Here is a 15,273-nt window from a genome sequence, read left to right as displayed (position 1 = left end):
CATCACTCAACACACATCTCTTAAATAAACAGAACTGTAAGCTAAAAATCGAATGAATTATTTGGGTCAACAAAGGGTCTGAGCTTGTAGAAAGACAAAATGTTCTATTAGCAAACTGTGTTGCAGATGGGGCACCAGTGCTAGTACTTTCTGCTGAAAACAAGTGTTTGCTAGCATACTTTTTTAGCAAAATGAATTTTAGTACTGGGATTAAAGGTTCAATCATTTTACTGTAATAAAACACCCTTACTAAGAGTATGTAAGTATGCAAAACAGATTCTGTCCCTCTTTTTTATGTTGTTATTTTGCTTGTGTCAGCCATACATGTATGCAGGTGGATATAAAAACCATAACCAAGCAGTTTCTGTTGTGTAGGAACCTTTTAAATCATCTTTCCTTCTCTGTGTATAAGCAGACACAGTCAGGGTGGATTTAATCTTTTTGAGAGGAAGTTTTTGGGGACAATGAAACCATCTGGACATAAAAGCACACAGACTAAGCAGGAACTTTGATTCTTTGCATGCTTACACGCAAAGGGTCGTGACAAAGCAGCAATTTCTTGTGTTCTATTATGGCATGCTATTATCCCTTATGTTATGTCTTTGAAGCTGTTTCGTTCCTACAACATGCACGGCTTTAAACATTTGAAATAGGTCTGCCTTCGGCTCATCTGCATTACTTATTTTAAGGAATAAAGACAATGAAAAGAAACAAAAATGAGAGGGGATTTATTTCAAACTCACCTTTCCTTAGGGAAAAGATTCATGTCGCTCTGCCTTGTTTGCCTATCTATTACCCCAGCAGCAATGTCTTACACAAGGAAACATTCACACCAACACATGCTCTACAATGTAGTCTCATCACATTCCAGCTAATGCATTGTGTCCACATTTAGGCACATGCAGAGATAGCCAGTTTAACTCGCGTACAGCTATAAATCAAAGCAGGCAGTTACTCATTATGGCTCTCCTCCTTCTACGTGCTGCTCCTTCTCTCTCCGTGGGAACCTGCTGGGAGACTGAATATAGAAAAAGGAAAAGTCATTATGACAGCAATCAGTTTATTGAGGTGGATGAAAACCTTGGTTGTTAGCTGGATTGTGGTTGGTAAAAATGCCGGTCAGAGAAAAAAGCTTTTTTTATAAAAATCTTTCCAGGAAATCTGTTGATGCATCTGTTAGCATTTTTTCCCCCAAGTCCCATAGAGATATGCTGATTAGATTGTGATTCTGGGTACAAGGTTTGCAAAGCATTTCTTAAAACTATGCAGCTGTATTCCCTGAGCAGATCTCCCTGTAAATACAGCAGATTCTTGGACGTGCAAATCACCGCTGTTAACAGCTTTGGCAATCTCTGTATTTTTCTAGGGGGCATACTTGTGATCTAAGTTTCTCGGTTCAAGTGTTTTAAGCTGACAGACTGTAAATACATTGAAAACAGGAGAAAATACATTAAGAAAGGTGCATCCAAGCCACTACAGAGCAGATTTCTGCCAGCTGCAGGGCTTTATTCTAAAATGCAAAACTTTTAGATGTGCTGTTCTTCAACCCTGCCTCAACTTGCATCTGTGGAGGTGCTGACAGCCCTCTGAAGCAGCACCGACACTGCTGATTGTGTCTGCTCTCATGGGGTGTGTAGGTAAACAGTTATCATGGATGAGCAGTGTTTACATCTGCTGGGATGTTGTCAGGCACATCAGCACATGCTGTAAGAAGTCTTGTATTAAGTCTTTTTGCAGAGCCATACAGGTTGTAGCCGCTCTGTATTGGAAAACACAGCTTAGAGCATCAAGGTATTAGACAGTATCAAAGCCTTTCACATGCATAGGATTTACTGTAAAAGCCTCTCTCCTTTCACATGCAGGTGCTGTCAAGCCTGCCTGGCAAGCCAGCTGACTTGTTTTATTTCAGTATACAAAGTCAAAACATTTGTAGTCATCATGTTTAACAAGGCCTGGGAGTCCGAACATCTTCTCCTGGCTGTATTTAAACAAATAAAAATAGCCGCTATCCCAGCAGCCAAAGGATGCTTTCATCCACTCACAGTAAAGAACAATTTGGAGTTGCTGTATGATTTTTTTTTAAGGGATAAGAATAAAACTTAAGCTATATTTAAGTAGATAAAAAGTTACTTTTACACAGAATAACTAAAACTGAGATTCGGACCTGAATGACAGGGGTGGGCAATTCCATTTCCTGAGGGCCAGTATCCTGCAACTTCTATATACAGTATGTCTGTGGTCTAACACACCTGATTAAAGTAATTAGATGATTAAGAGGACTCTATAGAAATTGACTGTATACTTAAGGGGGCAATTCAGCCTGTCAATTCATTCCTTGGATCAAGGAGAAATCTGAAAGTTGCAGGATAGCAAACTGAACTAGTTATTTTTTGTACTTCTTTCAGATTATTTAAGCCTCAGCCTGTGACATTTTTATCTCACGTAATTGCTAATAAGATTTTTATTGTAAACCTACCAAAACTTTGTTATCTTTATTTCTTAACTGAAAAGGCTTGACAAGAAAAGCAATTATCAGTGAAGCAGCCAAAAGGTATACTGTAACTCTGTCTGAGCTTCAAAGGTCTAAGGCTCAAGTATTAGAATCTGCTGACAGGATAAGTATTATTTGTGCAATCCACAAATCTTGCCTTTATTGAAGAGTGGGAGGAAGAAAGACATTTTTCTAAAGATCTCATTTAAAGTTTGCTGCAAGCCATGTAGAGAGAGAAAGCGACAAATAATGTGGAGGAAGTTGTTCTGATGAGATGACACCTAAATTAAAGGAATTTGCTCACATGCAAAATTCTATGTCCATTTCAAAACTAAGACTGGACATTTAGGGGAGCAATAATAAAACAGATTAATGATAGCAATTAGGTGAAGCTAAATGCAAGGATGAATTCAGGTTTTTGCAAAACAGTGACCCTGAACATACAGTCAGATCTATCCTGGACTGGTTTGAATTGACAAACATTAATGTGCTAGAATAGCCTAATATCAACATTATAATTAGTCTATTATATTAAGGAAAATAAGCAACATTATAAATCCCTAGATGTTCAATGTCATGAGTCGGTGGCGTGTAATATAATCCATTTTATTTTCCATTTTTCTTTATAAAATAGTTAAATTACGCATTCTTATCCTTTCAGTTCACAATTCTGCACAGCTTTGAATCAGTCAATCTCATAATATTCAAATGAAACATGCTGAATAAGATGCATAAGGAGAATGGTTCAAGAACTTTTGAAAGGTAATGTATTATTGGTAACAGTTGTTGAAAACATTAATGCAGAATTACAATCTCTTGATTACAGATGTCTGCAGATCCTTCACTGACTGCTTCTTCCCTTGTCAGATGTCACTACTCCTCCCAACATGCATATTTAAACAGCCCCCATATTAGCTCAGTCAGATTAATGCAAATTTTAGACCCTTCTTAAGATACAAGGTAGAAAAAAAACCTGCTTTTGCTGAGCTGCTTATGGACGGTGAGAAGCTTTTCTTGAAGCTGCTCCAGGCTGTTTAGGTATATGCAAACCATTATGTCTTTGTGTCTGTTTCTACTCTACAGCCTGTTTCATATTTGTTAGTTTTTGGGTATCTGATCTAATTCACATATAAAGTGCAGGCTCCAGAAAAAATAAACAGCAACCCTGCAGTCAAACGTTAGCTTTTGACTGTGAAATGCTACATTGTGAAAATAAGAACATACATGTAATGAGGGGCGAGGCTTGCAAAACAAGAGATCATCTTAGGTTGCCATGTTGCTATGCCAAGCTCTAGCAGTTTTGGGAACACACCCTGTAAGCTTTAGATGCTAAGGCTGCAATTACCTTCTTTGTTTTGTTCTGTTTTGTTTTTTCATAGTGTTTAAAGATATGAAAAGGGCTTATCTCCAACACTTCCAGTTATGTTATTTCCAATGATGTTCAAGTCATTTTGCAGAAATGAATCATGTATACCTAAAACAAATGTCAGGAAATTACTTAAAGAGCTTACCTTATCTCATACTTGCATTCGTTTTTAGAGTACTTGAGTTGTAATGTCCAAAAAACTGAGCTTTAGAGAAGAGTGGCAAGAAAAAACTGTTTGTTGCAAGAAAAGCGGAAGTGCTGCTTTATTCAAAGAGCTTGGTAAAAAAAGATGAAGAAGGTGCGTTGGTAAGATGAGACCATTTAATTGTCATTATTATGTGTAAAAAAAATCCATCAGCACTGATTTCGACATTCCTTTTTGGTAAACTTGGTGGTTTTCTTCATCATTGGAATAGAAGTTGTTCAAAGGTTTTTAGAAGATGGAAGAAACTAAATACAGTTCAGGACAATTTCCTTCTCTTAACATGCAAAGTTTTGCAGAGACCCCCCACCCCCCGCCCCAAAAAAAGGTTAAATTGCAACAAATAACAAATTATTGACTAAGATAATCTTAAATAAAAAAAATACTTTCTTCTCTAGTATCTTGACCTGCTTTATGCCTATCCACTTTCTAAAATTCCACTAACAAGTATTTGTAGTTAAACTGTAATATGAAAGTACAAAAAAAAGTTAATGGAGATCAAATGTTGTTGTTTTTTTTACCTACTGTGTGTGATGCTTTGGCATCAAATTTTTTAAATTGCTTTAATTTAATTTAATTTATTCCTGGAGAAATATAAAAACACTTTTAGCCACAAACAGATTTACTTATTCCTTTCTTTAATGGCATACAGGAAGTGGGATTAATCAGATATCATTAGCCATGAGGTTGAGTTAAAATTTTTAAATATTGACTTAAAAAATGCACATATGAATCATATAGATATCTTGTTCCAATATCTCCAAGATATTGCAGATTTTTTAGAGCAAGAACAGAACATGGAATTGCCATTTCAGAAATCTCAGGCTCCACCCCTTCTAGCTTCCTCTCTTTTCTTCACCACCTCAAGCACCACTTTAGCTTTAACCTTGGAGAGACAGACAGATGAATATGTGTGTGTGCGTGATTAGTGAATTATTAGACTCCACCAGGATTTTGTTTTTGTCATTATTTAAAAACTGAACAGTATTGTGAAAGTAATTAACTATGCTTCCTAATTAGGGTGCTGTGATAACCCCAGCCACGGCCATAGAGCCCAGCTTGTCTCTTCACCCATCCAGTGTCATGGCTCCTCTCACCCAGCAGATGAACCACCTCTCTCTGGGCCCAACAGGCGCTGTGAGTCTCTGTTTCAATGTCCTATTATGAACATACTATCTGTATATTAACTCATTGTGGTAGCAGCATCATACAGTCTGAAGCTGAGTTATAGGGAAATGATTTAGTAAAATAATGGAAGAAAGAAAATTGCTTAAGAGAAGAAAATTGCTGTTGACACACTCATCCAATATTACTTGGCTTCAGTTATTTTGCAAAAAAGGTAACAAATTGTCTGAAAAGCATTGAGATTGTCACACAGCCAAACAAGCACCATGGGTTTTTAATAAACACGATTTAGTTTTCTTTTGGCATGCTTTTACAACAGCTTAGATTACAGAGAGAAAAAAATGTCTTTATTATTCATTGTTGGCTGCTATCAATCAGGTAATCAGATTACCTGAAACATGTTTGCACTGTTATTTTAGTGTGTGCCCCTTCTTGTGTCTCTGCAGTACATCTCTGCTGCAGCGGCTGCTCCTATGCAAGGAACCTACATTCCCCAGTACACTGCAGTGCCTGCCTCTGCCATTACAGTGGATGTAAGAACCAAATCCATCAGCTACTGTATCTACTTAGAGCTTATTTATCGTTCTATTGTAAAGTCAGAAAAATGGCAGTATCTTTGTGTCAACTCTAATTGAATTTCATATTATATTTTAAGATCTTGGATGTACTTAATATTAAGATATTAATGGTTGTCAATTTTAGTAGAAAGAACACTTTTGGATTATTTAGGCTTTTTTCCGCTTTGTAAATGAATGCCATACTTAGAAATGTACAAAGCGTATCTTTCTCTCAGTGAACGAAGTTATTTTTTACTGCCTTTCTTCCACTGGGTGTCAAATCAGGGTGTGGTGACAGACCCATCTCCACAGACAACTGCCCCCTCCTCACAGGACACCAGTGGGCAGCAGCCTTTATCAGTGGAGAGCTCAGCAGATCATGCCACAGCCTACTCCTACCAGCAGACAAAGTGAGTTTATTGAGTCTTTTTAGGCATAGAACTACATTTCTTTTCTTGAAAATTAAACAAAACAAGATGAAATAAGATACAGAGGTAGTCTGGTTCTAAAAATGGTTTGTTTGGATTAATGGGGTGTGAATCAGCTAGAATCTGAGTGAAAAATAAAATAGAATAGTCTGGAGAAGTGTCCATTAGATTATTATCTAGCCTTATAGCAGAAGCTGTAATGTTAATGTATATCTGGAGGGCTTCTCCCTGGTAGTCAGAAAACAATTTCAGTGTTTTACACTACCAGATAGAATTAAGGAAAATATAATGAAATAATAAATAAGAATATATATATATATATATATATATATATATATATATATATATATATATATATATATATATATATATATATATATAAATTATATAAGAATATATAATAACTTAGAATATTTCTTTTACAGCAATGTGGAAATACTTTTTAATCCAAGTGATGAAATATTTTACAAGCTAATTAGCACATTTCTGGGCTTTTTACTGCTTTGTATCATTTTTTTTTTTTTTTTTTTTGGCTTAGAAAATAAGCAAAAAATGAATTTAATTTAAACTTTCTTTAAAAATGATCACAGCATTTAGTGATTGTAAATAGATTAATTGGAGTAAATTTTGGTTTAATCAAGTCTGCTGTTGATTTAAGGTCATTGATATTCACCATGTTGTATTTGTCTCTCTACTTATATATGCACATTAACATTAACTGACATCTCAATCTTTTCTATGGCGTTCAATTTGTTAATCAATACCTTTTTCTAAAACAGCAAATTTACCTCCTCTGTGAGGATTGTTCACAGTTATTGGAGAATGTTCATTGTTACGTAGATGAGAAAAACAGCGTTGCAGTATCAGTTCTAATTAATCTCAAATGTGTGCTATATAGGATGAGTTGGAACTTTGTGCAGGCCAGTCAATTCATATATATGTACAAATGCAGACATGGAAGCAGTGTTGTTTTTGACAGCAATCTTAGATTTAGTCTTAGTCTTCAGGACAAAAATATTATTAGTTTTAGTCTAACTTAAAAGTTTTTAGTCTAGTTTTAGTCAGTTTTATGTTGCAAAAAAAGTAAACCTTTACAATTTTAAATAACAACCAGATTCTTTACCAGACTGACAGCTCTTGCCTAGATAGTACAATCGCTGAATGTAGAATGCTGCTGTGCAGTTAATCATTGCTGTTGGGAAGAAAATTTAGATTTAATGAATTCCAATGAACTATTTTATGAATTAATGCTATACTTTATACAAAAGTGTGTCACAAAAACTGTGGAAATAGCAGATCTAGTTCATCACATCATATTGATTAATAAAGCAGACAGAGAAGCTAAGAAAATGTACAATAAAGGAATTGTTTTAGACATACAAGGTTTCCATTCAAAAGTAAACACTTCCTGATCTACTATCAATTATGCATTACAAACAGATCAACAAAATCTTCATTGCTCTAAAAAATCAAAGTACAAAAACATTTTTCTTCCTATTTTGGCAATTTTGGATTTATTTCTTCAATTTTTCCCTATGTCACCACTGCTCAGGGGTCAAAGAAGTTTTAATTTCACAGGGTTTTGATATAAAAAAAAAATACATAGAGAACCTACATAATTGCCTTATGGTAATCCAGCACTAAATTGAATGAATATCCTACCAAAATATTGACATATTCAAAGAGAGAACAGAGAAGATGTTTTGATGACAATATAGGGAAACATTTACATCATATTTAAATAGATAAAAACGGGAACTATGAGAAAGAAATATTCAAAGATCGATGTATCTTTTCACCTCGGTCTTTATCCAAATATAAACAGTATGCATTGAAATATTTTCTTTGGATATAATTTAGGGATTCCTTTTGGTAGAAATTAAACAGTGTTTAGCATCACCTCTTGTGAGTTGGAAGAAATAAAATCTGGATAGTTAGACAAAGGGATTTTTTACACTTGGCAGAGGATGATCAGCCACATATAGTTTATTGAGTAGAGAGGGCTTGAAGAGCCATACTGTTGAGAGTGAACTATCATATCAGTGACTCACTGTGCATTTCTGCACAAGCACAGCTGGAAGATCAGAGTTTGTCAGAATTAAGCGCGCAGAACCGAACGATTACAGGTTATTTTCTCCCCTGCCGCTGCTGTCACGCTCCATCTGTTGTCATGCAGAATATGCACCATTGCACACCAGGTAGACGGCTTGACCAAACAGGCTGCAGCAGCACAGCTAAAACTGCTTAGTTTGTGTAACAGATTACAGCATAATTATGCACTTTAAATGTCTGCCCGACCAACCACTAACATTTTTATTTCGTCTCGTCTTGTTGACGAAAATTCACAACAAAGATCCATGTTAACTCATCAGTTTTCGTTATCGTCATTGCACATTATATAGTGGCTCTGTGTCTGAATTATGAAATCAAAAGTAGAGAAAAGAGGGTAGCTGAGAAAAGGCTACCAGTCTTTCTTGAACTCAGTTACTGTCCTAAGGCTTATATTTTTCATTTAACAAAAACTATCCACATTTACAGCTTCTGCTTTCTGACCAAATTAGTAGCATAGGGGTTCAATCTAGAAATAAGTAAACATTTCTTAACCTTATTAATCTTATTAACCTTTCATTTAAGTAAGTAAATAAGGATTTGTCAATGGAATGAATATTTTTACTCTTAAAATACCGGTAAGATAATTTGATAACTTTACTTACAGTAATCTAAGACTATGCAATTGTTTTTTCTTATTTAAAATGTTAATTGTCTTGTTCCATTGGCAAAGTGTCTCACTTACCTCCTCAATTTAAGAAAAAAATTACTTAAGATTTCATTTTTTTTTTTTTTTTGCAGTGTAGGTATTTAAGTGTAAAGTAAATATAAAGCAGCATCCCTGGAATTTTTTTTTTTTTTTTTTGCTGCCTTCCAAGAAACATGTCAACACTTTGATTCCGTAGTGGCATCAGCAATCTTCTATGGTGTGTTATGTTGGAGCAGAAGCTTATCTGCAGCAAAGAGGAAGTGGTTAGATAAGCTCATTAGGCCAACTCTGTCCTATGATGCCCCCTGGTCACAGTACAGATAAAATTTCAACAAAATACTGAAAAGCGTGTCTCACTCCATGCATAACACAGTTGTAGAAGTGGAGAGCTTGTTTTGTGAGGGAAAGCTGAACTTTCAGGGGACAATATAAGGTGTGCTATTAACGATCCTTCCCACCCAAACTTTTAATCTTCACTGCTCACAAAAAGTCCAATAAATGTTTTTTTCCAAGTAGTTTTTTTTTTGCACTTTTTCTTTTTTTTTTCAATCTTTTTTTGTTATAGGTTTGTTACAGCAACGTCTGATATTGTACAGCCACTAATTCACAACTCTTCTTTTGCAGATGTATATATTTACACTCAGTGTTCCATTTCTAGTAACCTATTACTTCCCTTTGCTGTACTTTCTATTTTAGCTTTTATTTTCATCGTTTTTTACTTTTGATGTCAAGCTGTATGCTTTAATTCTACCCTATTTCCCCTGCTGATGACACACAGGAATTTTCCCATCATGGGATTACAAAACGATGATTCTATTCTATTATGTTCTATTCTCTTTTATTTCTGACTTGCTGTGTTACTAAAAGATGTTTTAGCCATTAAATTTTTCTGACTTTTCTTTCTCATTCAGGTAATGAACTTGGTAGAAATCATTGCTGCATTGCCTTTAGAGGGACTGCATGGCGGAGATGGAGACAGAAAAAGAATCAAATTACAACAGAGGACAAAAACACAGCAGTGATTTGGACGTCACGGACAGGAAAAATACTTCCACTCTTCACAGGAACCAAATAAATGCTGAACAAAGCTAATTATCCTTCATAGCTGTTTGAACCAAGACAAAGACAGCTAGAAAAAAAACAAAGAATGTTTGTTGAACTACAAGACAATGAAATCAATCCCAGTCAAAGACTGATTGATTATTTCACATTTTGAGACTGTTTTTTTCCCCTCTGGAGGAATTAAAATATAAATATATATATATAAAAGACTTAAATCAGAACTCATCCAACTGTACAGAAAAAAAGAAGATTTCATTTGAATGTGCAGGTAGAATTTTTGACTTTTTTATCAAAAAAATAAAGGAAGCAATGTCTAGAAGAAAACACACTGTCTTCCTCTGAAATGAAGCTGTTCTTTTCATTCTTTTATTATTTGAGTAGTTTTTTTTTGTTTGTTTTTTTTAGAAAATCAATGTTTTCTTAAATTCTTATTGCCTTAATTTTCTCAGACTTTGGGGAAAAAAAGACTGCATAGTGTTACATTCTTAAAAAATGATTTGAGGTGTTGTGGGAGCCTCAGAGAGGAGAGCAAAACTATCTGTACAGGTTTAAAAAAAATAATTCCATTTGTATGAAAATGATAAGTGGCGAGGTGCAGAAAATGTCAATGGAATATATGAAAAAAAATGTGTGTTTTTTTATTTTTATTTTGAAAGAGTTGATCTCCAGCTTCCTGGGCATTGAGGTTGGATGTAATGGAGGGGAGAGAAAATCTCATTTTGTTGTTTTCAGGTTTGGGGGAACTTTCATTGCTGTCATAATGTTTTTTTTATGCTTTCTTTGTCTCACAACAGAGAACAGAAAAACCTTAATCAACAACCAAATTTCAAATGATAGGGTTTCTACATGTGTGATAAGCAATAGTTTCAGTACAGCTGTCAACAGTTTCTTGAGTCTTTGACAACAGTTGAACAAACGCTGCCGGCAGATGGCAGATTTTATACCAAAGACAAAGAAATGACATAGAAATCTTCCTTGTGTTTGTTCACTTTTTCCCTTTTAAAAGTGAAATACATTTTTTCTTATCATGATTTTGACCTACAGTATAAGGTGCCGCATCTTGGCTTATGAGATTAAAATAAAACATGCAGTAATTCTTTAACATAACTGCCTCAATAAGAAGTGAAGTTTAATTTGTCATATTGAACTCATAATGAATTAAGATCCACAGCTTTCTCTACAAAATTGTGCTTTGTAATATTATCAACTATTATTATTTTCATCAAACTGAGATGCTGAAAATGAATCGACATTTTGTTAAAAAGGACACAAAACAATGTAATTTAGAATACAAACTGAACATTTAGAAAATGCATTTGTTCTTTTAAAGCATCGTACTGATGTGTAGTTATACCCTGCCAGCACCTTAACTGCAGAAGACAGCAGCCAGAAATAAAATAAATTAACAATATTTTTACTTTAGAACAAATTAAATAGAATATATTGACTATCAATAGAAAATCAGAACCCAAGCCTGTCCACCAGCCTAATAAAAAAAAAATAAAAAATAAAAACAAATCACATCAATGTTCATTGTAAAGTTTTGGATCATTTTACTTATTGAAAACAATCAATTCTAATCATAATTCTTAATAATTAAATAATTGGAAGGTTTATCTAAGTATATGTCTATTATATTGTCATGTATTGAATAGTTTAATGTTCAACTCTCAATATCAAATATTAATAAAACAATATGTTTTAATTAGATAATCAAGCTTGATCAGCTGTATAATGCAAATATTTGGGGTTATGTTTTACTGTGTCATAAATGCAAAGACTTTCTCAAATAATAAAAATCTGAGAAAAAACAGACTTTAACATAAGAGAGATTAATAAAATCAAGGTAGTTACATTAATAAGGTTGTGGTTTATTATAATTTGGAAAATCAGAACTTTACCAGCTGTTTTTAAAATAGAGATATACTCTCTATTGAGTAATTTTATTTTACATATTTGCAGGGTACTTGTTATATTTAATTAACAGTACATCACTTTTAACAGCTAAATAAATTTGTGTTCCTGGGCTATGACTTGTGAACATATACCATTTTCACTCAGAGATGTTTTGTTGATTTTTATTTCCTGTATAAACTCTCTAAATAGTTATCTTAATTTCTTTGTTACAATTTTCTCAGATTCTCCAAACTGAGATTACTGTAATTGCTGTCTGCTGCAGTTAAGATACTGACTACACATAAGTACTGCCCCTCTATAACAAACAAACAGAACTTAAACTGTTTCGTGTGTTTTTCCAAACGCAATCTTTTAACAAAAAAGGGCACTTTTACATAGCAAAATCCTTTCAGTTTATAATGGTCTTCTACAAGGGCAGAACATTTTTTTGTGCTATTTTTTTATTTTTACTGGCTTTTGACAATTACTTAAATTTAAGCTGCTAAACACTTTTCAGTATTGGGGAAAGATGTAATCATGTGTCATGTATGTATGGAAAAAAATGCACCATGAGCATTAAAACAACTTGTAATTTCAAGCCAGACTGAAGATTGAAGAAGAAATGAACAGAATATTTTTTGAGTGCGAGTGCATCAGATGAGCAAAAAAAAAAAAAAAAAAAGCTGACTTCATGCTGTGGTTCACACTGGTTCTGACTCCAAATCCTTGTTGACCTATCCCCCAAAATCAAACCAACTGGAGGCTGAAAAACAAGAAGGACGAAGAAAAACTGATTTAACCAAAACAAGGTAAACTCAAACGTCTCATGGAAAATAAACGATCACAAATAAAAGAGGAGGCCGAGAAACAAAAAGGTAATATTTATGAGTAGTTTCTTTTTTGTACAGGTGAGTAAAAGAAGATGAAAAACTTTGAGGATGCTATTTTTTTATTTGTTTTGTCACATGCCTCCAATGTCTTTCAAAGTTGTGATTTGCAGAGTGTCTGTAGAACCAGTGGGTGTTGCTGTAGATTCACAAGTGTTTTTTTCAGTTTGTTTGTTTTGTTTTCTTATTCAACAGAAATTTCAATAAATTTTTTTAAACAGCCAATACAGGTCTTCCTTATTGTATAGCATATTACCACTGGAGGGCAGCATTGTTTCCTGTACATCAATAGCCAGGTTATGGCGCATCCTTGCTGCCTTATTAGTCTTTAGTTTTATTTCTATACCACCATTGTGCACAAAGCATTGCAGTGGTAACAACGTAAAATACAGGAAAACTATAACTAAGATATTCAACCAGCCAATTTCTTAAATGGAGGAAAGAAGACTGACTTTTTATCTGACAAAAATCTAAACTACTGAAAAAAGAATTAAATAAAAACATGGACCATTTTTTCTCCATTTGGTTTTGACATTTGTCCTCTGATTTTGCAAATGTGAGTGTTGTTAAGAGGATAGTGGATTACTGATTTATTAAAAAGTTTTAAGTTCAATGTAGCGAACAGCTGATCTCCAATTTTATGTTTTTAGCTATTTAATTAATTACTTTTTTCTCTGTGTGTTCTTTGCAACTTTAACCTGAACTGAAAGGTTGATGGTGGCATGTTTTTTGCATGAAGTATAATGAGGTCTATATACGTATATGCGTGAACAGCCTTAAGATGACTATGGAAAGAATATTGATTTATTTCATAATTTGATACAGTTACTCCTTTAGCACTGATTGACACCAAGAAATTTATCTTCGTAAAAAAGGGCATCTTCATCAGTAAATGGTGATGGCTGCATTTATACAGCAACCCTTTCAAGTCATGCGCCTCCAAAATAATTTATACTGCTGGATAGAACTGGTCCGTTGGTGGCAAACAAGGTTAAACCAGTTGAAAAAAGTTTGTTCCATATCTACCTCAAAGCAGGCTGGATTGCACTGAAAATACACTGCATTCAATTCTCTATGAATCATAGGCATAAAGCAGCCTGCTTTTGCCAGCAAAAATCACCTTTTTTTGGTGTAAAAGGTGGCCATGTAACATGGCTTCAGCTGAAGACCGGTGTGTCTCACCTGTCAGACCCGGGGGTCACAGCACAAAGAGAATAATGTCTGTCACAGGGATGTGATGTCATGGGGGCTTGGCTCGCTTCATCAGTGACATTTGACCTCTAACACCCATTAAGGCACACATTCACACATCGTTGAGGGCAAGATACATTGTAACCACAGCAGCCCTGGGACTCACTGACAGATAAGCCACTACAAAAAAAAGAACACCAGAAAAATACACAGAAAGATGCCATTGACTGCTATGGTACAATGAAATTATCTATCTAAATGCAGAAGAATGTGGTCTACCTACAAGCTGTTCCAAACAATAGCATTGCTCAAAAGACAATATCTCTACTATTTTAATTTCTACTAATATAATTTTGTCTCTTTTTGCACCTGTGCCTCTTTCTCATCACAAAGACTGTAGTCATTTTTGTATGCAAGGTTGCAACAGATTTTCAAAAATGCTAATTTTACGCCAGAAACTACAACTGCACTCTACTTCAAGTTTGATAACTCATGTTGCAGGTTTGCATATTCTCCTCCTGGTATATTGCACTCTGACAATCTTCTATTGATCAGGATATATTCAGCATATTTATGAAGGCAAAAACACAAAACTTGTTTGCTTGTTGTTTTGTCCAATTATGATTTATAATAGAAATTTAATTTAATTTAAATATTTGGTGAGAGTTCTCTAGTGTACCTAATTGTGCTCTGAGTGCCTGATCCTGACCTGTTCTGCCTCTGGACCTCTAAGCCTGCCTGTTCCTGTTCTAATCTGTTTGCCTGACCTGTCTTCGGACTCCTGCTGGATTCTGCCTGTTGACTGAACCGGGATCTGCTTCCTGAAACTGACCTTTTCCCTTTGGTACCTCTTCGGATCTCTGATCTTCTGGCATCGGACTCCTGAATCTCTTGGATATCAGCTTTGGCTTCTCCTTCTGGAAAGTCCTGCTTTCCCTCATCTGCTTGGATCTGACCTCCTTCCAGTTCGGCAAGTCTTCAAGGCTTCAGAGTTATGTTGCCCCTCAAAGTTGTCAAATTATGTTAAGTGAAGTTATTTGAAGGTTGTAACAGTCTTAATGCATGGATCATTAAAGTATGGGGAGGTCTTTCAAGACTGCCTATAGCAAAACTTGGCTTCTTAGTCACTAAAACCGAATCTGATCTGGTTGTATGTCGCTGTCCTTTAAAATCTCACATTGCCCATAGTGATCTATGGAAGATTTGGCTTCAATTTTCTGTTCATCACCCTTCTCCTTACTCTTGCTCTGCATCCTTGGTATCTGCTTTTCCACTCAGCTGGTACTTGTGGAAGTAGCTGAAGTATTATT

At 34.8% G+C, this 15,273-nt stretch overlaps 1 protein-coding gene across 3 annotated transcripts in view; it reads left to right on the top strand.

Annotated features, from left to right (window-relative positions):
- Positions 1 to 10,550, top strand: part of LOC119777092 (RNA-binding motif, single-stranded-interacting protein 3-like) — a 180,883-nt gene extending 170,333 nt beyond the window's left edge. For 2 of the 3 annotated variants that reach the window (XM_038275882.1, XM_038275880.1), the window contains 4 exons: positions 5,080 to 5,196; positions 5,631 to 5,717; positions 6,027 to 6,151; positions 9,839 to 10,550. In XM_038275882.1, coding sequence (XP_038131810.1) covers positions 5,080 to 5,196; positions 5,631 to 5,717; positions 6,027 to 6,151; positions 9,839 to 9,842 — 333 coding nt within the window. In that variant the 3' untranslated portion in view covers positions 9,843 to 10,550. Of the gene's footprint in view, positions 1 to 5,079; positions 5,197 to 5,630; positions 5,718 to 6,026; positions 6,156 to 9,838 lie in introns of those variants that run through there. The other variant, XM_038275881.1, reaches the window with a different exon arrangement.
- Positions 10,551 to 15,273: the final 4,723 nt, after the last annotated feature.

This window comes from Cyprinodon tularosa, unplaced genomic scaffold (assembly GCF_016077235.1).
Source record: "Cyprinodon tularosa strain WSP-4 unplaced genomic scaffold, ASM1607723v1 ctg98, whole genome shotgun sequence".
In the NCBI taxonomy this organism is placed as follows: Eukaryota; Metazoa; Chordata; class Actinopteri; order Cyprinodontiformes; family Cyprinodontidae; genus Cyprinodon; species Cyprinodon tularosa.
Note: the sequence above shows the minus strand (reverse complement) of the source record. Positions and strands in the feature narration are given on the sequence as shown.